Source organism: Lingula anatina, chromosome 8, assembly GCF_051362555.1.
Source record: "Lingula anatina isolate TDL-2025a chromosome 8, LinAna3.0, whole genome shotgun sequence".
NCBI classification, from domain to species: domain Eukaryota; kingdom Metazoa; phylum Brachiopoda; class Lingulata; order Lingulida; family Lingulidae; genus Lingula; species Lingula anatina.
This window is the reverse complement of record NC_141774.1, coordinates 13,494,090-13,515,789: the sequence shown is the minus strand read 5'-3', so window position 1 is coordinate 13,515,789 and position 21,700 is coordinate 13,494,090. Positions and strand designations below refer to the sequence as shown.

Genomic DNA, 21,700 nt, shown 5'->3' with positions numbered 1-21,700 from the left:
GTTTTCCAGACTTCGTCCTACACGGATGCCAGGGGAATTCTCGTTTGGCCCATCAGAGAGTGAGCGTTCTTCCCTTCTTCAACTAAGATTGTTTCTCATCTAGTTAATATTTATCCTTTTCACATTTCTTGTTAACACATCTTAAGAGCTCAACAATTTTAAGGGTTATGATAGCCCGGTACACTTAAAATTACCAGAGGAGATCCTTTTCTCTGTCTAAGTAACACACACACGCCCGCGCGCGCATCAAATCTTACTTACACGTAGACAGGCACATGTCTGCAAGAAATACTACTGTCAATGGGATGAACCACCAAGCTGAAAATATGTTGTACGTTGAAAACAAAGACGGGTCTAGCAATTACTCTCTTGAACACCACCTGGCTTCCTTTAAATATATCACAGGTAATGATCTTACTTATGGTGTATTTAGAAAATCATCCCCCTTACTTCTCTGTGACGAACACCCTGTTTCTCCTTTCTTTGCAGGCAACAACAAATTTGAGATTGTTGAAACGGACTACACGAACTACATGGTGATCGTTATCTGTCGTAGAGGAGATGTAACAGGAAGGTGTCAGAACGAAGGCGTTGAACTTTGGAGCCGTCGTGTTGATCTTGAGCCTATTTATGTCTACTCCGGAATGAAGACAATTGCGGAAAGATTGGGTAGAAGTTTTGAAGGGTTCCGTTTTACGGAACACGAGTTCGGTAAATATATTTCCTTTTAAACAAAAACAGAAGTATATTTGTCAGATTTATTCAGGTTATTGATTATAGGTGAAAACAATTAAAAAATAAGCTTTCAGAAACCTGTTCTTCCACAGTATGACTTTATCAATACTTTGTCACATCAAAAGTATCAGGGTATACATGAATATGTGTGTGTGTGTGTATGTGTGTGTTTGTATGCTAATTTTCCTTTTTCCTAATTGTTTATTCATTTATTTAATGACTTTTTGGTTAGTCAATTTTGACTTGTTGGAAAATTCCTCATTTAACATTATGTGCTACATGGATTGCTCTTTGAATTAAGTAAAAGTCATACCCGACTTCTCGGACTTGATCAAATACATGAGTACGAAGGGTGCTTGAACAGGCATTGATACTTCAATATTACTCTAAATTGTATAAGTTGCATTCACATTGGCTTATAAACGTTCCAAGAAATATACACATGTTAAAAGCATTGTAAATTGGAATCCTATTTCAGCCTGTCACCTTCGAGAACAGGAAACCAAGAAATAATCCGCATTGAGCCTCAATGTCAGTTCCATGTGATGACCCACGTTTTCGCCAAGGCGACGCAAATTCGAGTATGAATCATTATCATTAGTATTATTAATATTAATTTTTTTCACAAAAATCGAGCATGTATTTCTGAGTTCAACACATTGTTCTACCTGCTGCACACGGTGAAGCCTAATTAATAAATTCAATAGATGTGAACTAAGATCCATGAACCGTCAGTAACAATTATGATAATGTATTAGATTCCAATTCAGATTTAAAATAAACACACCTTACAGCAAATGCGGAATGTTTGCTTTATTCAGGATTTCAAAGACGAAATTTCATTTTTTATATATAATCTAGGTGCTTATAAATTTTGTTTTTGTATAAGTGGCACTTAAGCATGCATTAGAAATCCCTGCACATTGGCGACATCTTTATCCAAACAGAATAAAAATGGACCCAAGAAAAATTCTTGCAAATTTTATATCCAAAGATCACACCGCATTACCTTTCAAATTTGCTCTATTGAGTTTATGTTGCAACTGAAACATGGAGGTATATTTAAGTTCACATTCTGTTTAAATATATGTCAGGCAAATCACTCAGTCGTAAACATCAAATGTACAAAGCACCAGTAATTTGTTCCGCTTCCTTAACGTTCACAACGGGTCTGCATAGTCATAGTTTGTATAGTGAGGTATTTGTGAAAGTTGACACAGTAGAATGCCAAAAAATGGACTCCATTTCCTGAAATATATGCCATACTGATGTAGCAAAAACGTGCCGTCTGGCATCATTTTTGCAAACGTATTTAATGCATGTCCCTTATTCAACTGTAGTTAAAGCCTGCAGGCCAAGAGTACTTATATAACAATAACAACAGTAATAATGAGCTGGCCGTCATCAGTCATCAGCAATTTCATAAAGCACGTTTTTATTTAAAAATTGGGTTTCTAGTAGAGATACGTGTATAACGAAAGAGAGGAAGACCAAAAGAAAAACAAGTGTCTCTTTCTATAGAGAAAGTGGGCTGTTCTTCAAGGTCTTTCATATTATATAGTAATTACAGTTTAAATGATATTGTTATTGTTAAGTGTACAGACGCTGTCGTTCTCGGTCTTGGTGGCCCTAGCTGTCCACATGTTCGTTTCCCTAGCCCCAGTCAAACAAGTTTTGGTCTCCGGCTCACAATGCGCGCATGTACATTGTCTTTCACAAACAGGCTGGAACCAAAATATATATTTTGAAAATGAATTACTAGGCTTTTTGCCTTCCTTATTTTGGATTATAATGATATATACATGTAGAACATTATACTAGTTTAAATACTTGGGTTAGAAGTTCAATTAAAAATAAAGCAGTCTATGTTTATTAGATGTTGAACCCTTTCGTTAAAACGTGTTATAGGTAGTAAACGTAAAAATGCATTTGATAATGAACACACACTTGGGTTGTAAGACAAATTAGGTTTAGATATCAAACGATGAGTGCCGGTAAAACTCAAGTAATGTCCATACCATTGGATTGCTCGTGATTCAGAAACCCCACAAGACTTCTACACAGCACCTTGGCAACCACCTGCATGGCATTGTACAGGTGGATGGCCTCCAATACAGGATTCCGACTGGATATTGCCACACCCTCCAATTTGGAACACGTCCCGTCTTTTCTCTTCCCAAGGCAGTATTTGGTAACCAAAAAGTGGGCGTAATCGGTGTCGGCTATAATGTACTCATTGACCTCTGACTTGTCGAAAGCAGTGGTGAAGTGGTTTTCCAGGATGTCGTTTGCAGGACCTAGGAAATATAAGATTTTTTTCATCTTTTTTATAATAAAAATGGCCCTTATATCAATCTTTACGGAAATGCAAGTCAAGTTGAAACAGTATTGAGTATAATTAGAAAACTCAGCGAAATAAGGGAACCTACCTATATCCATTGTATACCTCCCGTTCATTTGAGTGGGGACCAAGTGTAAACGGCCAGTTTCCAAACATTTTTGGTTATCGCCTCGTTTTCTACAGTAATAAAGAGACATTGAATACTTAAATGTGCAATTTAATGACTGTGTGAAACACATGTTAATTATGTCCTTAGGAACGGAACGGGCACCACTTTAATGTCAAATAATACTTCACTATGTTTAAAAGATGAAATGTATTTTTTCATCCACGTGTTAAAAAAAGGGTTTGAACAAAAAGAATGGAACGTGTCATATAAAAATGACCAGAACACTGCCCATGAAAGTGTTTGTTTATTTTCAACGCTAAATATGATCATTTTGTTATGCGGAAACTTACAGTAATTCCCCTTTCTACTCTATCCCATATATAGCATTTTATATTCCACATATTTAATAATAGTTTTTAAATTGTCAAACTAACCGTCTTCCTTGCATATCGATGGACAAACCTCCGCCATCTTTCTTCTGTATATTCAGCACAAAGTCGTCCAGAAAGGAATCATTAGAGAAAGGTGGCATCTCCTTTGACATGATTTGATACCATTTTCCAGATACCTACAAAGACGACAACAACAAGCTGTTAAGCTTTTCCTTATACTTCAAGCATGTTAGTATTATAAAATTCAGTTAATCCCTTTTGCATTTTTCAGGGTTGTTGTCTTAGAATCATCTGCCCCTAGAGACACCTCAAACCTAAGGTGATCTTAAGTCTGAAGTGCCCATGTACCCTCTGTGTTGACGAGTTTCTCCATCGACAAAGTCTGAATTACCTCACTCTAATGGTCTAGAAGGCGTTAGGAGAAATAACCTTGTGAAAAGAATTAAGAATCAACCATGTGCAACGTTGTCTCTCCAAGCACAATCGTGCTGACTTCAAATGACATTTTCGGCAACCAAGTTGATAAATGATAAAACATATAATCATAGCATTTTTTTCTTTTTTTTGCAACGCGCAGATCTATATCTTAAAAAAGGCATTTTAGCGTATAAAGTGCTCTAGGTATTTACATGTATGAACATCTTTAACGGCATTTACCTACCTTGGTTTCATTCAGGTTTGATGATATAGGCATTGTGGGATACCAGTACCATCCTCGTCGCCTGTCCCACCTCCAAATTAAGGCGGTCGTACCTGGGATGAACTCCCCCGGTTGGTCTGATTTTGGGTATCCAACTATCCCGTCTACGACGGAGACTGTCATAGCAAAGAAAATTACTAGTATTAAGGCAGCCATACTAACTGTCCTGACTTTCCTTAAAGTCAGTGATGTTCTTAATTTTGAGTTTATGCGCTATGGTCTGCTGATAATGTATTTAGGGAGAGCCGATGAAAACCTTTGTGTCTGTCTGACTGCCTTATATTTCATTTCGTGTATGGTTTGATACCACGTTGTGTTTGTACCAAAGTCAACTGTTATTCTTAGAAAATAAAATCGTCCAAAATGGAATTATAATACCCCAGCAGTTCACAATAAACACGAAGAAATCAAACAAATGTTTAAACCAAAAGCGGAGAGAAAGAAAGTTTTAAGCCCCTAACAACCACGAAAAAAATGCTCACGTTTTCTTTTGAGAAGTTGCTACGGAATGGGCATAAGGGGTATTCAATATAATGCATGTGTATTCATTATAAAATATTTTATACGGCAGGCTATGTACACCAAGAATTACTAACATGTGGTCTGTACGTTTTTTGGTCTCTAAGGCACGTACATCGTATTATTAATGTCCCAACACGCATGCACAGTTAAATCTTAGCAGACACTCACCTATTTTACCCCTACCAGGGCCACAGAAAAAATAATTATGTCACAAGATATTTTCATTTAGGCTCTTGGTTATTAACTTGCTAGGTACATTTTTTTTTTTTTTTTTGTTCTATAAGACACTGGAGGATTTTAGAACGATTAAGCCAGTCGACCTTTCTGAGATTTACCACTGTACATTTGTCATGTAAGCCCACATATGTTAGATATAGATAAATAAATAAGTGCACAAAAAAGAGTTTGTGAGTTATAATTATATTGACAGTTTGCTGCAGTTCGGCATATGTGAAGTCATATTGTGTAAATTATCGCGGTTACAACTTAGCAAAAAAAAAAAAAAACTCTTAGAGATTTGTATAGTATTAGTCATAAAAAAGCACTTCTGAGACAATAAAATCACGCGTTACTTTCTTGTTAGACTGAATCTATGTTAATCTTTCTCCATTCTGCTTTGACAGTTGTCGAAAACAATTTAGAGCCCCGAATGGGTTTAGCAAGGAACATTAAGGTAGGGGAAGTGGAACACATAATGTGATTAGTGCACATTTCAGCTGTGTTACTCGCGTGAAAAATACGAGCTTAAGGATATTGTGACCCTTTATTATCATCGATATACCGAAAATTAGATTTTTCCTGCAGCAAATTATTAAATAATGCACCTGTCTTTGTGCTGATTCAAAACAATAAAAAAACTAGAAAATATAAAAAATCGGCGTTTTTATTTATTTTTGCAATGTATTAGCATAGGCAACTCGAAGCTTTAATTGTCAATTTAACACCTTTCTATTTTGAAGTAAGATAGCAATCGGTATTGGCGTAACTTCATCCCTGAACAAGATTTTATCACGAAAATTGGCAGAGTTGACCACTAGTGTATACGCTACAATCCCAATCCCTAATTACAGATTTTCATTAAACAAAAGGCATTATTTTAATTTATCAACCATAAAATCTGAACTAAGACTATAAAGAAAAATCGGTGGCAGGGTTTTGGAGTACTATTTGGTGTCATTAAATCGGCGATAAAAATATGATCATGGGTTCACAGCTAAAGGAAAAATTTGAGAAACCGATTTTTCAGGTTTCACCCCAAAATCGCAATTATGACGCCACCCTTTAAATCGCATATGTGTAAATATTAATTAATTTAATCATTGGACACTAAGGATTTATTTATTAACTACTAAGTTTTGAGAGAAGGCTGACAATACCGTTAAATATACTTCAATATTTCACTTGCAATTTTTAAATTAAAGGGATAATAACTCTTCGTTTTGGCCAAAAAATGAAATTTCCTGGAGTAAACAATTTCCCCATACTAACCAATGGATAATGAATCTGTTTTTACATTCAAAGTTAAGATCATAAGAGAGTACAGCCATCAATGGAGGTCACGTGGTCTTAAGACAAGCTCAGATATCAGAATAATAACTATAACTGCCGTCTTTGTTGATACAACAGAATATATTATATATCTATGAGTTGTTCTTTTTTTTTTTTTTTTTTTTTTTTTGTAAAATATAGATCTCATACGAAGATATTATCCCTTTTAGTTCAAGAAATAAGAAGGGTGCAACTTAAGAGCTGGTATAATATTGCTAATTTACTAAGTACAGTCACTGCATTGATATACTGTTATTGTATTGAACAACATCTAAGCAAGCGTGTAATATGAAAAAAAAATACACCCAATCCCAAGTCATGCCTAAAGTCCGTATTTTTATGAAAACACGCCACCACACGCGCCGTCGCTACAGGGGTCTAGCAATCAAACCTCGGAGCCGAGATTCAATCTGTTTAATGAGAGTTTGGAAAGTTGCAAAGTGTGGTTCGTGGTGAAAAGGAGGTCATAGGTCAAATTCAAGGTCATTGCAAGATTCCCAGTATATGACTTCCTATTCAAGTTCAATAGTAACTTTGGACGTATCTCTGCCAGTTTTTGTAACACAAGGATTGGAACATTTGTAAAATGCAGTTCATCACGAAAATGTGGGTCAAAGGTCAATTCGCCAGTGCATGACTTCGTATTCAAGTTAAGCAGTAACTATGGGCGCATCTCTGCCAGTTTTGGAGCTAAAAGGGTCGAAATATTTGCAAAGTGCAGTTTATGGTAAAAAAAAAAAAAAAAAAAAAAATATATATATATATATATATATATATATATATATATATATATATGTCAAAGCTCAATTTCAAGGTCACAGTATTGCCAGTATATGACTTCCTATTCAAATAAAAAAAGAGAATTTATGGGCCCATCTCTGGCAGTTATGGAAATACAAGGGCTGGAAACTTTGCGAAGTGCAGTTCATGGTGAAAAATGGGCCCAAGGTCAATTTCAAGGTCACCATTAGATTGCCGGTGTATGACTTCCCATTGTAGTTCACAGCAACTATGGGTGCATCCCCGCAAGTTTTGGAGATATAGGGCTAGGAAAATTTGCAAAATGCAGTTCATTATGAAAAGTAGATCATAGGTCAATTTACCAGTGTATAGCTTCCTATTCAAGTTCAATAGTAACTATGTGCGTATCTCTGCCAGTTTTGGAGATGAAAGGGCCGAAAAGATTTGCAAAGTGCAGTTTATGGTGAAAAATTGGCAAAATGTCAATTCAAAGGTCACAGTTGGCTTGCCAGTATATGACTTCCTATTCAAGTTCAATAGTAATTATGGGCCTATCATTGCCAGTTTTGGAAATGCTAGGCTGGGAAATTTGCTAAGTGCAGTTCATGGTGAAAAATAGGTAAAAGGTCAATTTCAAGGTCAGTTAGATTACCAGTACATGACTTTTTATGCAAGTTCTATAGTAACTATGGGCGTACCTCTGTCCATTTTGGAGATGGAAGAGCCAAAAGATTTGCATGTGCTGTTATTGGTGAAAAATAGGTTAAAGGTCAATTTCAAGGTCACAGCTAGATTGCCGGCATACTACTTCCTATTCAGGTTCAATAGTAGACCGGTGCACCAACAAAGCCCTAAATTCACGTGGGTCGAGTTGAGTTTATGTGACCTAAATCCAAGAGTTGGGTACGCAGGCTCTTGTAGACTAGAAGAAGTGGTAATGGTTACATGGCGGCGGATACGGCGGATTATAGGAGTCGAGACTAAAACCATGTGTACTGCCAGCGGCGCACTGGTGGTACAACAAGAAATGCAAACAAACAACCAAACTCTACAGTTTGCGACAGTTTTATTTGCATTAAGAAAGATACCCTGTTAACCAAAACATTGAACAAGTGAAATCTCACAAGATAATGAAATTAAGGAAATGCGAACGATTTATTCCTAATAATTTATACTTTAAGCAAAAACACACTTAATATGAACTTTAAAAATATAAGTGAAACGTCAAGAACCACCACCTGAAACCATCCAGACTACTTATCATAAAATCACTAAACCAGACTACTTTTAATTATAACCAAAATACTTTTATCATATAAATTAAAACATCACATCACTTTAGTAGATGGAAGATAACTATTCCATTTGGAGTTGCCCACCAAAAAGGACATCTAAATATTATAATAAGAATACACTCTGATTAAGTATTTAAACAATGAATAAATAAAGACAATTGGAGTAGGTACATAATATAGCTTAAAACAACCAAGACATATGTCAGATCTGTGTCAAGTTGAGAGGAAAACTAAGGTAAAGTATATTGTATTAAAATATTATTCAAGCAAAGCTGCGAAAGTTTTTTCCCAGTGTTTTATGATTTCATGTAGTTTTTAATCGCGTCAGTAACTACCACCCAGTGAAAATAGTAAATGTTCAATGGAAAGCACAAGCAAAGGATGATTGTCAATGTCCGTTTTTCACACTGTCAACATTATCATAGCCTTGGCGTTCCTCCGCTTTTGCTGAAAAATAAAGAAAACACATATACAGCATTGGTCAAAAAGGTTGTCCCACCCCCATTTCCATGTACTTTTATTTACAAATGATCACCTCACAGCTGTGAACTGTTAAAAATAGTGCTTTTTATTACGGATATCATGTCTAACATGATTAATGGTTTAAAAAATACAAAATAGTGATGAAAATATACACATTTCATACCATTTAGTAAAATTTATAAGAGGTACCCCCTCAAATCGACTGTTTCACTGTGACTTCTACAGATGTAAAGAAATGTCTATAAAATTGAAAAGACGCCATCAAATGTCACCAAATTCACACACAATTAGCATTAGGGTGTGCTTGTTAAAGATCACGTGCCTAACAGCGTGTGCGTCTACCGCGTACTGCAATTATCTCCTGTAGACGGCGCGACAAGCCTTCAACACGGGTAACAATTCTGTTATGTGGGATATTGTCCCATTCATCCTAAAGAGCGTGGCGGAATTGGTCAAGATTATTTAGGAATTGGTTCTCCTCAACAATGCACATTCCAATTTATGCCACAGGTGCTCAGTAGGATTAATATCAGGGCTCAAAGACGGTTGTCCCATCCTCAGAGCCCTGTGTTTCTGCAACAAATCCTTTGCCAGACGAGGGCGGTGAGCAAGCGCGTTGTCACAATGAAGCCAGTAGCATCCCTGAAGTCACCTCTTGCAAATGGAGTGAGATTTCTGTTGAGAATATTACATTAAAATGCCCCTGTTACGATTTGTTCCAGAAGGAACAATGTACTAATACCGTGGGCTTGGAATGTTCTCCAAATGCGGATTGATCTAACACCTCAGGCGATATTACCCTACACACACCCTTCCAAGAAGCATTTTTTAACATGTTTATGGACCCTCTTTGACCATCGATGGGATACAAGAAATAATTTGATTCTGCATCGAAACCGACTTCCTTCCAGTGATGGATGGCCAGGTTCAGGTGCCTGTGGGATCACTGAACGTAGCATTCTCAGCTGATATCTCATTCCATCTTCAAGAACTGACTTTGGGGTTAACTCCAGGCTTTATCATGACTGCACACTTGCTCACACCTCTCGCCTGGCAAATGTTTGTTGAAGAAACACAATGGTCTAAGGATGGAACCACCATCTTTGAGCCCTGATATTAAACTTACTAATCAACTGTGACATGAATTGGAGTGTGCAATGCAAAGGAGAACCAACCCCATAGAAACGTGGACCAACTCCCCCAACTTGTTTAAGAAGAATGGGACAATATCCCACAAAACAGAATTGTAACCCGTGTCTTGTCTTGTCGCGCCGTCTACAGGAGATAATTGCAGTACGCGGTAGACGCACACGCTGTTAGGCACGTGATCTTTAACGAGCACACTCTAATGCTAATTGTGTGTGAATTTGGTGACATTTGATGGCGTCTTTTCAATTTTATAGACATTTCTTTACATCTGTAGAAGTCACAGTGAAACAGTCGATTTGAGGGGGTACCTCTTATAAATTTTACTAAATGGTATAAAATGTGTATATTTCACCACTATTTTGTATTTTTTAAACCATTAATCATGTTAGACACGGTATCCGTAATAAAAAGCACTATTTTTAACAGTTCACAGCTGTGAGGTGATCATTTGTAAAGAAAAGTACATGGAAATGGGGGTGGGACAACCTTTTTGACAATGCTGTATATGTATTGTATAAAAATGGTGAAATTAAAAAAAAATGAAATGAAGTGTTCTTAAAGGAATATATCCTTCAGGATACCAAAAGACAAAAAAAACTTCTTTTTAAAAGAAAATCATGACTTGCATTCACGTGATTTCAAGACTCAATGAAAAACTAATTTAAACATTATTACTATTTGTTCCATTAACAGCTTTCCGCTAAGAATAAACCTCTTTTACTTTTAACACTCACCACTTAGTACAAGACATCGCAACACGTGTAGTTTATCATGACGACGCAAGGGCATCCATAAGGAGCAGGGATTGTCACGTGACAGACTGGAGACAAATAGTCGACACATTCTTCTGTCACAGCAGCCTGCACTGCAGCAACATAGGTTTCATCTGGAATATTATACAACATAAAATTAATAAAATATATATGCTGATTCCACGCCTGGATTTGTATTACTTTTTAAAAGACAGAAAAAAAAACTTAGGTCCAGACAATATATACTTTAGTTTTACAATTAAAGCAATATTTACACACTACGCCTTTTTTTTTTTTTTTTCTTTTTTTTTTTGTTTATAATTACTAAAGATATATACTTTGCATACAAAACGCCCTTGATCTTACGCTTACAAAATGAACTCAAACAAACTATTCAGTGTTTCAACATAAATAGTAAAACAATGTTAAATTGTTGCTTCTAGTGAGCGAAAAAAAAAAACAATATAAAAAACAGAAAAAATATATATTTAAAAAACTGAAGAAGACCCAATTGATATCATCTTACCGTAGTTTTGGATACTTTCAATCAGAACAATTCCGCATTTAAAGGTGACATACTTCTCATATGTGTTAGCTCCATTAAAAACGACCTTAACATCATGAAGCCTATTTCCTAAAAAATAACAACATAAAGCAACTTATAAATGCAGAATAGTTTACAAAAGGGGAAGCCTTAATTTCTTGTGTTTCATATACTCATAAATTTGAAAGAAAAGTCTAGTGGCATTAGATTTCAATATTTTTCTTATAGGCAAACGGATGTGCGCTAACGATTCAATAGTGATATTACATCTCAATATTGCTTAAAGCCACACAATACACGTTAAAACATAGAAGCAGGCTTGGTTTATTCCACATAAAATGAACATTTGGGTAACGTCGGTAGTAACAACCTGGCCTTCTCTGCTATATTATAATGTATATACATGTACCCTCGAGTATGAAAAGAAACCAACAGTAATTTTATTATAGAACCATCGAACAAAAGATACTTAAAATGTGCGCTTCACTGTAATGACTTAGAATATTTACCACTGTCGTATTGAAATGAAGACGAACTTTCCGTTTCGTTCATCTTTAGACAGCATGGCTGTTGGGTGCAGTTTTCATATTCAACCGGAAGCTCGCCACAGTCATCACCAGGGCATTTTGGGTCGGGGTATATACACTCCTTGGTGCGCCACCGAATCACCGTACCTGGCAGTCCACAGGTAGCAGAACAAGGAGACCACGGTGACCAATCACTCAGATAACCGTCAACTGAAACGTACGCATTAAAAAGCCATTACCGCCGCCAAATAAGGTTATGTTTCCATCGGCAGTGGCAGGTCCTTATGTTAGAGGACAAGATATATGAAAAAATGAACTGATACAGTTTGATAATTTAGGACCGTCAGTTACATGTACTCACCAGGAAAAGAAGCAAAAATGTTTTAACCGAATCTAATTGTTAATCTTATTGTTAATCTATTTCTTTTAACGAGGGAAGGGTGTGCACTCTAGGAGTGTTCCCTGGGATTGGTTTAGGCCAATAAGCATTTTGCTTTGCTCTACAGAAGAGAGAGAGAGAGAGAGAGAGAGAGAGATAGAGATTGCCTTACCTGGGCAACAAGGGCCGGTGCAAGTTCTAGTCTCAGTATCCGAACCTTCACAGTCGACGCCACCATAGGAGGGTCCGGGACATTTGCACACCCTAGATCTTGCCTGTTTACCAGTCTCACAAGTAACTGAGCAATCACCCCACTCTCCATATGGGCACCAGCCGCCATTGGCTGGAGGTAAAGTTATACATTTGTGAACAACAAAATATTGAATATTTAGATGCAAAAAGAAAGAATTAACGCCTTTTTTTGTAATTTTGTTTTCAGCGAGTCACCTTCATAAAAAATGTCCAACTGATAGTGCACATTTGGAAGCAAACGGAAGGGTTTTAATGTAATGAAAATACGTTATTAATATGGAAGTTGGCAATGGCTCTTTCTAGTAAACTGGTAGAGACAGTGGTAGCGATGACGTGGGAAGACAGAATGGAATAAATCCTCAAATGTAATAAGCCTTCATAATTCCCATGAACTTCATTTTTCTATTCGTATACATTCTAGCGACAACATTAGAAAAAAAGGGAGTGCAATGCCAAAAATATACATATAGATTTTATATTAACATAGATAATCAGTTTTGAAAAGCATACGTTTTGTAAAAGGCATGAGTGCTTAATAGTATGTAAGTTATAAGAACGATTGCTGGACCCTTTTCACGAGTTATTATTGATTTGGGAATAATACTGTGCGTACTGGCTTCAAATTTCTCGAAATGTCTTCAAATTACAATGAAAATCAAAACAAATATCTTACCTCCTACTTGAATTGTATCACATTGGTAAGGTCCAGGACAACTGTAAAAAATGTATATATAATATATAACTATATAGTCAAATATAACCATTCTCATTGCACCATTTTGACACGAACTGACACGTGTCAGTACTTAATAAATGTTACTTTGGTCAAATTCATGCACAGTCTACTCGTATATCTGACTTATAATACTTGACCGCTTATTGTACAATAAGCCTGCTTTCCAAACTGGATGCTGAGTGCTACTAAATTTGCAGTGGGTTTACATGTACAATTTTTAACACATGAGACAATTATTGCCAGATAGACGCAAAATAAGTGGCAATAACACTGGTTATTGCCAATAATTACCTAAGTTCCCATTAGGTTTCAACACCATATTTGATAGTTTTCAATTGACTTTTCCTATTCTTAGATTTTATATAGTGTATAACAATACTTGTAAATCACGAATTTACGAGTATATATGCAATGCGGTATCAAGAACGTATCTAAGTACACCATGCCATTGTATTACTTGAAACAAAAATCAAATTTCCTCAGGACGACAGGTTTTGCCCCTGATAACAAAAGCCTCTACTTACCCGTCACCGCCAATGGCTTGGTAACAAAGCAACGTCTCTCCCAGCTGTGCACTGGTCGGGGTCCAGCTAATGCCCACCGAGACAGTGGTTCCATTTACCTTAACCATTGTACCCACAATAGCACCGGTAGGAGGAACCACGTTGATTGCACTCACCCTACATTGGTAAAAAGAAGTCGACGTTACGGAGAGAATATATATTATCCAAAAGAAAGGAACCACAATTTTTGTTTTGTCTATGGTTTTATGAGGCATTCTATGGCAACGGCTTTAGATGGCCATAGTCAAGCTTATCAGTACTCTACTGCAGGACTGAGATGGTGCTCTGTGACTGCACTCAGTGACCTTTATAACATGTGCATTTTTGGGCGTTTTGAAGCACTGTGGTCAATACAATAGCTCACTATTTTTTTTTTTTTTTTTTTTTGGCCAGTAAACATAGGTGTGGATAATGAATATTTAATATTGATATTTTAAAGGTTTTGCGTCAACCGAAATCATATGACATGGTTATCTAATACCCATTTTATGAAAGGAATATAAGATATATATTGCATGGTAAAATAGGTGCATGCTGTGGTATAATGAAGGACACCAAATGCTTTCATACCCATAGGAAGAAGTTGCCACAATGCCTTTCTTGTAAGTCGTTCCTAGAAGGAAGTTAACTGTCACTGGTGGATCTTGGAAGGCTGGCAAGTTGTCACAATCGCAGCCATCCATTATTTTGGCTAGATACTGAAATGTTAATTTTTTATGGCACCATATACATTTGCACATTTGCTGCGCTGAAAAAAGGAAATAAAAAAAATTGGTGATTATCCGATGAGTGTTTTTTAGCGCAGGGTTAAAGGCCCATGGGAATTCAACCTCACCCGCTGAAAATGCAAATTTGTTTAAAATGAGAATATCGCAAAAAATATGCATGCATCTGTACCTGTAATTCCAAAAACAAGGCAGCAAAACTGTCATGCACAGACAAAAAATAAAATAATGCACAAAGTAGGTCATAAATTGTGAATTTTGATGGAAAGTCAACACTGAATTAGTATTACAGGGTATGCACTATATGCAACTCTGCCAAAAAGACAATGCAGTGACTTCAGGCTCAAAAGGGACCAATTTCACACAATGAATTCCCCGATAGGTGAATAACGATGGAAGCGTACAAAATGCTTGATGCACTTTTTGCATAAAGCTTAACAGCATAATCACCACCAGTTTTAACGATATACTATAAGTACTGATATCATTTTAATATTCAAAAAATAAAAGTAGAAAAGGTCTTCATGCGTCGTTCAAATATTCCTGACCCTAAATATATATTTTCGTTTCTGTTTATATATATCCATCGCTTAATAACCTTACCTGCAATGGGACCTTTGACAATGGAGTTGTTTCGTCTTTCTGGACTCCACCCTGTGTTATACTTCCTGCCGGGAAATCTTCAATGGTTACTGCTATGCCGTATAGCCCATTAGTATAAAGAGGGCGGGCAGAGGCTGGGATGATAAGAGTGCAGTTCTGAAATGAAGCAAAGGTTTACCCAGCAAGTCATCCTGTCCATATTTGTATATACCGTGTGCCCTGTTCGAGCAGAGAACGGCATATCATGCTGCTGAGAAGCTTGTTCACTTTTTCCGCGACTTGGCGGCTTGTAAAAATTCCCAGCAAGCTTTATTTGTAGGCAGCAGTAAAGGTAAATATATTTACATGTGGTCACTTCTCTCTCTCTCTCTTTCTCTCTCTCTCTCTCCCTCTCTCTGTGTGTGTGTGTGTGTGTGTGTTTGTGAGCGTGCGAGGAGAGAGAGCTTTCGTGCTGTAATAAAGTAGCACCGGTATTGGCTGTGCTTGCATGTGTGTGTGTGAGTATTGTGTTTCAGAGAGAGAGAGAGAGAGAGAGAGAGAGAAACTTACTGGATATAAAGTTGACCCAGGCAGTGGCCCACAGATCCCTCCACACTCGTCGCCTGTTGCCCAGCGGCATCTTACAGTATCCCCGTCTGGGTCGGCATACGGGATGTCAAACCGATATCCACAGGAAACAACCATGCTGATAATAATAATAATAATAATAATAATAATAATAATAATAACCTGATGAAAGTTAATCTGTGTATAAGTGTTACTCATAATGATGAAAATTAAAACTGCTCATTTTCTACACAATAGCCTGAAAGCGTACCTAGTCTATAACTGGCGAGTCTATAACTGTTTTGTTACAATAGCTCGGATATTTAATACAAGACACATTGGAAACTGTTATTCAAAGCGATTGCTCTATGGGATTTACAGTAGTAACTAGCGTAAAAAACGTTGCAGAGCAATTTCACATGTGGGGACATATATTGTAGTACATGTACAAGTACAGCAACACCAATATCCGTTTAAACCCACATGCGCATTTACAGAACACTTACTCAGTGATTGGAACTGTTGCCGTAACAGGACTAGCATTTGGTTTTCCCGTGTCGCTTCTAACACCGGCATTGTATTGGGTATAGATATTCCAGCCATCCCCTCCATTGACCAATGTTGCCCAGCAGCAACCTGAAAATCTGAGGTGCCAAGATGCAAATCACGCGTCGCGTAAATATAAGTACTTACTTAATCCAATAAACAAAAACACATGTCGTTCGGTTGACTAAAAAATACGTCAGTACTATACCGAATGCGCTGTCCGTTTGTAATAAACGAAGGTACTATTATTTCTTCGTGTTATTTGTGTTTAAGATCCCATTTCCCAGTAAGGCCCCGTAGACACCATAGGTGTCAGTGGATCAACTCAGCTCTGTGGGAGCTGTGATATGTACAATTTGCTTAACTGAATGACTCGCCTTCAGGCTAAAGTGATTTTGTGAAACGGGCCCCTAACATTTCCTACATAATACGCTAACCAAATTATTTGCACTTTGAATATCCTATTAACATATAAACATTTGGTTTGGATTTCAATGCTGCCTGCGATTTGGCCAACTTAATTGCACACATTCTACAAAGCACACTTAATAAATGTAAATGATATTAAATAAATGCCCCTTACGAAAAACCCCTATAGGACATTCTATACGTCTCAATGGGACTCTAAGAATAATAGCATACTATGATCCTAGTAACTAGATCAATGACAGATGTTTAATGGGTGTAATGGGATAGACGAAGACTAAAAACAGACTAACCCAAAGTGAAACACACCAGGACCTGGCCAAGTGTAAAAGAAATCATTCCGGCCTTGTTGGTAATCTTCAATACTATCTATGGCTGTAAGGTAGTATTGATGAGGTGCAATGTTTATTGTGGATCCGCAGCCTATAGTGGAAGATAAAGGGGAAAAGTATTATATTTTGACGTCGCCTCCTAGCACTCGGCTTTCACCAAACTTCATGAAACTTTGGACGTGCTGAAACCATCCGGGTCCAGTTTCACAAAAAAAAAAATTAGAATAAATAAAATAATAAAAAATAAATAAATAAAATAAGGCAGATCCCCTAAAAACTTAATTACCAACGTTACACGGTCACATGCGCAAATCTTACCCTATCAGGAACAGCGTTACATCACTCTCATGGTGATCCTAGTCAACTAAGACAGGGAGCTGACTTTTAAACTTGGGTCTGAGCTAGCTAATCTGTGAGCATGCGTGGTATTGTACTTACCAAAAGAACACTCCCACTGGCCATAAACCCCATCGGTAAGTAGGCCGATTTTATCCTGCGTGCAGGGATAATAACATGGCCCACTGTTTAGGGCCCATGCAGACCGCCACGTGCAGACTACCTGGATAAACGGGAACAATGGAGAAAAATTATAAATATTACCTAGGTAGATTGAAAATCTGCCTGGATTTCAATCTTGCTTGTGACATACATACAGATAGATAGATAGATAGATAGATAGATAGATAGATATGGGGTTTGAAACTTATTCACCATTAATGAAGTTACAATCTGTGTTTGTTACAACTGACTAATCCATGAAAACAAGGTAACGTGCAACAACTAACCTGGAGTGCATCAGCTGGATGAGGCCTGCAACTGATTGTGGCGAATTTGAAATGGTCCCCTGAAATAATAAGTACATTCTTTTACATGATAACGAATTTTGATGCTCAACCGACCGGTCGACAGCGGTGAAAGGTAGGTCAATATCAGGTAATATTTACCTCCCAAACGGCGAATATAAATGTTTTGTATTTTTTATGAAAACACCTTGCATATGATGATCGAACCCGGGACCTCTCGCTAATTTCTGATGGCAAAGACATATATATTATTTGCGAGATCAAGGTATATATTCTGTTCATCTTTTATAGGTAAGTATACGTACCTTCCACCTGTGAGTCCAGCAGGAGCAACACGACTATTCCAGCATAGAATTGCAGTGACCACATCGTTGATAAAATCAAACCTTTAACATAAAAGTGACAGTAACCCATGATTTTACATTTATATTTGAAGCATTGTGTTACGAAATCAACGAAGAAAAAATGCCTGGATGTCTAAAAATATCATTTTATATTACTCAGGTGTATCCCTTGTGCATGCTTATACCCTATCCACAACCTTTGAGAAAACCAGGCTCTGTAAAAATATTTTTTAGTTCCAAATTTTTCATTTGTACCGTCATGGGTGAAATCTCTTAGGGACCATTCAGAATGAGTATGCATAGAGTATGCATAACTTCAAAACAATCTGAATTTATTAAATATACCGAGAAAAAACGAGCATTATGAAGGAACATATACCCTGTTTTTAGCTATCGGTATGTCCTTGACATCTGTAACCTTGTCACCTTGGAACAAAGCGGTTAAATATTCTATACGTATCAATAAGCATGGCGTGATACCTTTTGCAATCTGACACCAGCATTTGCGCAGTGAGAATGTATAATGTCTTCAACCAGCATTGACACATGCTAAAATATGTAAAAATGAAGAGAAGAAATCTGTATTCAGAATACCATCTGGATACCACCCACGGGAGAGGAGAGAATGACAACAGCCAGTGGCGCAAAGGTAAGTACTGAAGCACCAAATCCTCCTGACACCACAACGAAAGAAAACCTGCAATTGCTCTAAGTTTGGTGACGTAGAGGACGCAGTGTTTGTTTTCACAGAATGCTCACAAATTGGCATTTTAAATCAGGGCTATATCAGGTAACTAGGCAGTATGGTAGATGCTCTTCGAACTTGTAAAAAGTTGATAAGTTTATTTTCCCAATGCATCAAATGGGATATCATTATTCGATGGAAGGAGTTTGTATATTTCATCGGCTTTGGCTGGCCTTCTATATGCCTTTCTGTCTAACAGAAAGTAACAAGATTTCTCAAAATCTCACTCACAAAAGCATAGGAGCAATATCCATTGGATTAAATTCTGACCTAATACATTAATGATACATACCCTGTAATTTAGAGAAGATTGATTTCAAGTGCATCAAACTTTCCCTCAGAAAACACCTTCTAACAAAATATTTTAGATTTACTCTGTTCTTACAAAACTAATTTGGTGTAGATGCCAATCGGTTAGTGAGATAAATACGTAATTGCTGCAGATAAATCACCAAACTTGGTGTAGTAATTGACAAGAGTAAAGATTACGATCCTTTGTAACAGATTTTTGCTATAATTTTTGCTCTAAACCATTTAATTGTCGTGTGTACTTGATAGCCAAGATCCTGGGCCCGGTTGCATCAACGGGGCGTAAATTTGCTGGGATACGCCTGGCATTCCTGCGCCAGGCACCCGTATCTCGAAAGCATCGCGTATTGCGAATCGCTATATCAAATAGAGGCTACAATGTATTATATGGGACGAGTATGGAGGAGTTATGGAATCGAGACGCTTGCGCACTTGCGCAACGTAGCGAACCTTTCGAGATACGGAGCCCAGGTTTACTCTCCCTGTTCACGCCCGTTGCACTAAGACAAAAATGATCGTCTTAACCTCGCCCGAGTAACGTGTCTTTGTATCACTGCCCAGCAATACGTGGATGGTATAATTGGGCAAAATGAGGAATTTGCAGCTACAGGCATAATAGGATGACGCCATAGATAAACAAAACATTAGCATTTCAGCGATGGGGAAATTCTGAAGTTACGTTATTCCATTTCGATTAAGAAATTAAAAGGTTAAATTATGTTAACATTGCTGTTCCCGGGGATATAAAGCAATAAAATCGTTAATATAATCCGAAGCAAAATGTTCATCAAAATAATATGTTGAAACAATAAAGCTTTTATCGATTGACACCTCTTGAACATGAGTAAAACGCGTTGGAGGCAGTACGTATTCCAATAAATGGATTTCAACAACTCCACGTTTTTTATTCAAACTGATGTGTCTGAAAATAATGCCAAAAAAAATGCACTTTTAACGATGTTTGTTATTTTCTATTTTATAATTTTACCACAGTGGCAACAATTTCATGACATACTTATCTATAGTAATACTATGTGATATCATTTAAATTAACCGAGCTTTCATTATGTAGTTTTGAAATACAAGAACCCTAATACATATAATTTAAGCCTTATTATAAGTTTTCGTCTTTATGCTTCTATATCGTAAACTATTAATAAAATATAATGTGAAGAAAAAAACGCTATTGTTAATTAAAAAATGGGAAAAGAAATAAAAAAATCGAACTGCCGATAGCCAAGCTTTACCGACATGTGCGTTAAGATTTAACTTGAACTTCATACACGCAAATACATGGCTACATACTCCTACCATATAAATGAATTTTACATTTGTTAACATTACTGACATTACCTCACAATTTCTTCAACTAATTTCAACAAACAAAATTTACCATAGGAAGTTTGCATGAAAAAATGTTTAGTAATCAACATATATATATATATATATATATATATATATATATATATATATATATATATATATATATATATATATATATTAATGTTTTAAAAATCAAGTCAGTGCCAAATTATAAAGACGGAAGCTTTGTAGAAGAAAAAACGAATAACTACACACGATATTTTTCACCAATCTCTTTCTGTGCCAGCCTATAGCTATATTGGAAAACGGGGTTGACCGACATACACCAGGCTTTGATGCTTGCAGTACTCTTTAATTATTATAATGCTTTTTTGTGTTTAGGGTGTCAACGGACTCCAAAATAACTGTTTCTCTATCAGTGTTACTTTTGAAATATTTCGAAGGTATGCATCGCACGTTCGATCATTATATGGCATATACCACACAACTTGCGCATCCCGTATACTCTGCAAAATGCGTCTTAATAGAGATTTATTACATATGTGTTATTAGAAATATCCACATACGCATACAAAAAGATAATGGTCCAAGCATTGTATACACTACACATAACCAATCCATATATGAACTAAAAGAAAATACACTTAGATGAATAAAATTATGATATTTATGGATAAAACTTGAATTTTGCTAACAAATAACCCATAATTTACATGCAAACCTTCCGACTGAGCACAATTTGTAGAAAACCGTGAAACCATGTACCAAATTTATAAAATGGACACTTACCGAAAAAGTTATTTTTGGTCTAAACTTCTGGCTATATGTTGATGAGCCTGTCTTTTCTGCGTTCTGTCTTAATTGCGCTATCTACCCTTCTCAATGAGTACCTGACTCGTGACAAAGTGCGAATAAGTGAGCTGTCACCGACCAGTAGATTTAAGAACCATCTCAAAACCAAGCGGACTCTTGATCACGTGGCATCATCGTTGGCAGTTTTGACGTTTCAGCAACCCACGCTGAATAAAACATAATTATACAGGTTTCAGGTCCCAAAGGCAAAATACGAAATTCCAGAACCGGCATAGCCACTCTCAAGTGAATTTTAAGGACTCGGTTTCGAAAACGCCACAACACTAGGAAAAATGTTAAAAACTCCAATTTATAACTCATAATTTGTCAACGGTTTTGATACCTTTATAACGAAAGGAAATGCGTTAAAATTTCCAG

General features: G+C 36.7%; 3 protein-coding genes across 3 annotated transcripts; all 3 read right to left on the bottom strand.

Annotated features, from left to right (window-relative positions):
- Nucleotides 1–1,521: 1,521 nt before the first annotated feature.
- Nucleotides 1,522–4,457, bottom strand: LOC106154058 (uncharacterized). The gene is made up of 5 exons (XM_086994375.1): nt 4,239–4,457; nt 3,620–3,753; nt 3,165–3,253; nt 2,754–3,032; nt 1,522–2,459 (listed from the first exon to the last, which is right to left on the bottom strand). Exons 1-5 carry the CDS (start codon nt 4,431–4,433, stop codon nt 2,449–2,451), a joined length of 708 nt encoding a protein of 235 aa, XP_086850501.1. The 5' UTR covers nt 4,434–4,457; the 3' UTR covers nt 1,522–2,448.
- A 3,680-nt stretch (nt 4,458–8,137) lies between these two features.
- Nucleotides 8,138–13,524, bottom strand: LOC147760399 (netrin receptor UNC5B-like). Its single transcript, XM_087018764.1, has 6 exons — nt 13,497–13,524; nt 12,390–12,560; nt 11,821–12,048; nt 11,294–11,401; nt 10,750–10,901; nt 8,138–8,830 (listed from the first exon to the last, which is right to left on the bottom strand). Exons 1-5 carry the CDS (start codon nt 13,522–13,524, stop codon nt 10,753–10,755), a joined length of 684 nt encoding a protein of 227 aa, XP_086874890.1. The 3' UTR covers nt 8,138–8,830; nt 10,750–10,752.
- LOC147760398 (uncharacterized) lies at nt 13,408–16,275 on the bottom strand. The gene is made up of 5 exons (XM_087018851.1): nt 16,149–16,275; nt 15,646–15,781; nt 15,097–15,252; nt 14,339–14,466; nt 13,408–13,885 (listed from the first exon to the last, which is right to left on the bottom strand). The coding sequence occupies exons 2-5, from the start codon at nt 15,778–15,780 to the stop codon at nt 13,726–13,728; spliced, it is 579 nt and encodes a 192-aa protein (XP_086874977.1). The 5' UTR covers nt 15,781; nt 16,149–16,275; the 3' UTR covers nt 13,408–13,725.
- Nucleotides 16,276–21,700: the final 5,425 nt, after the last annotated feature.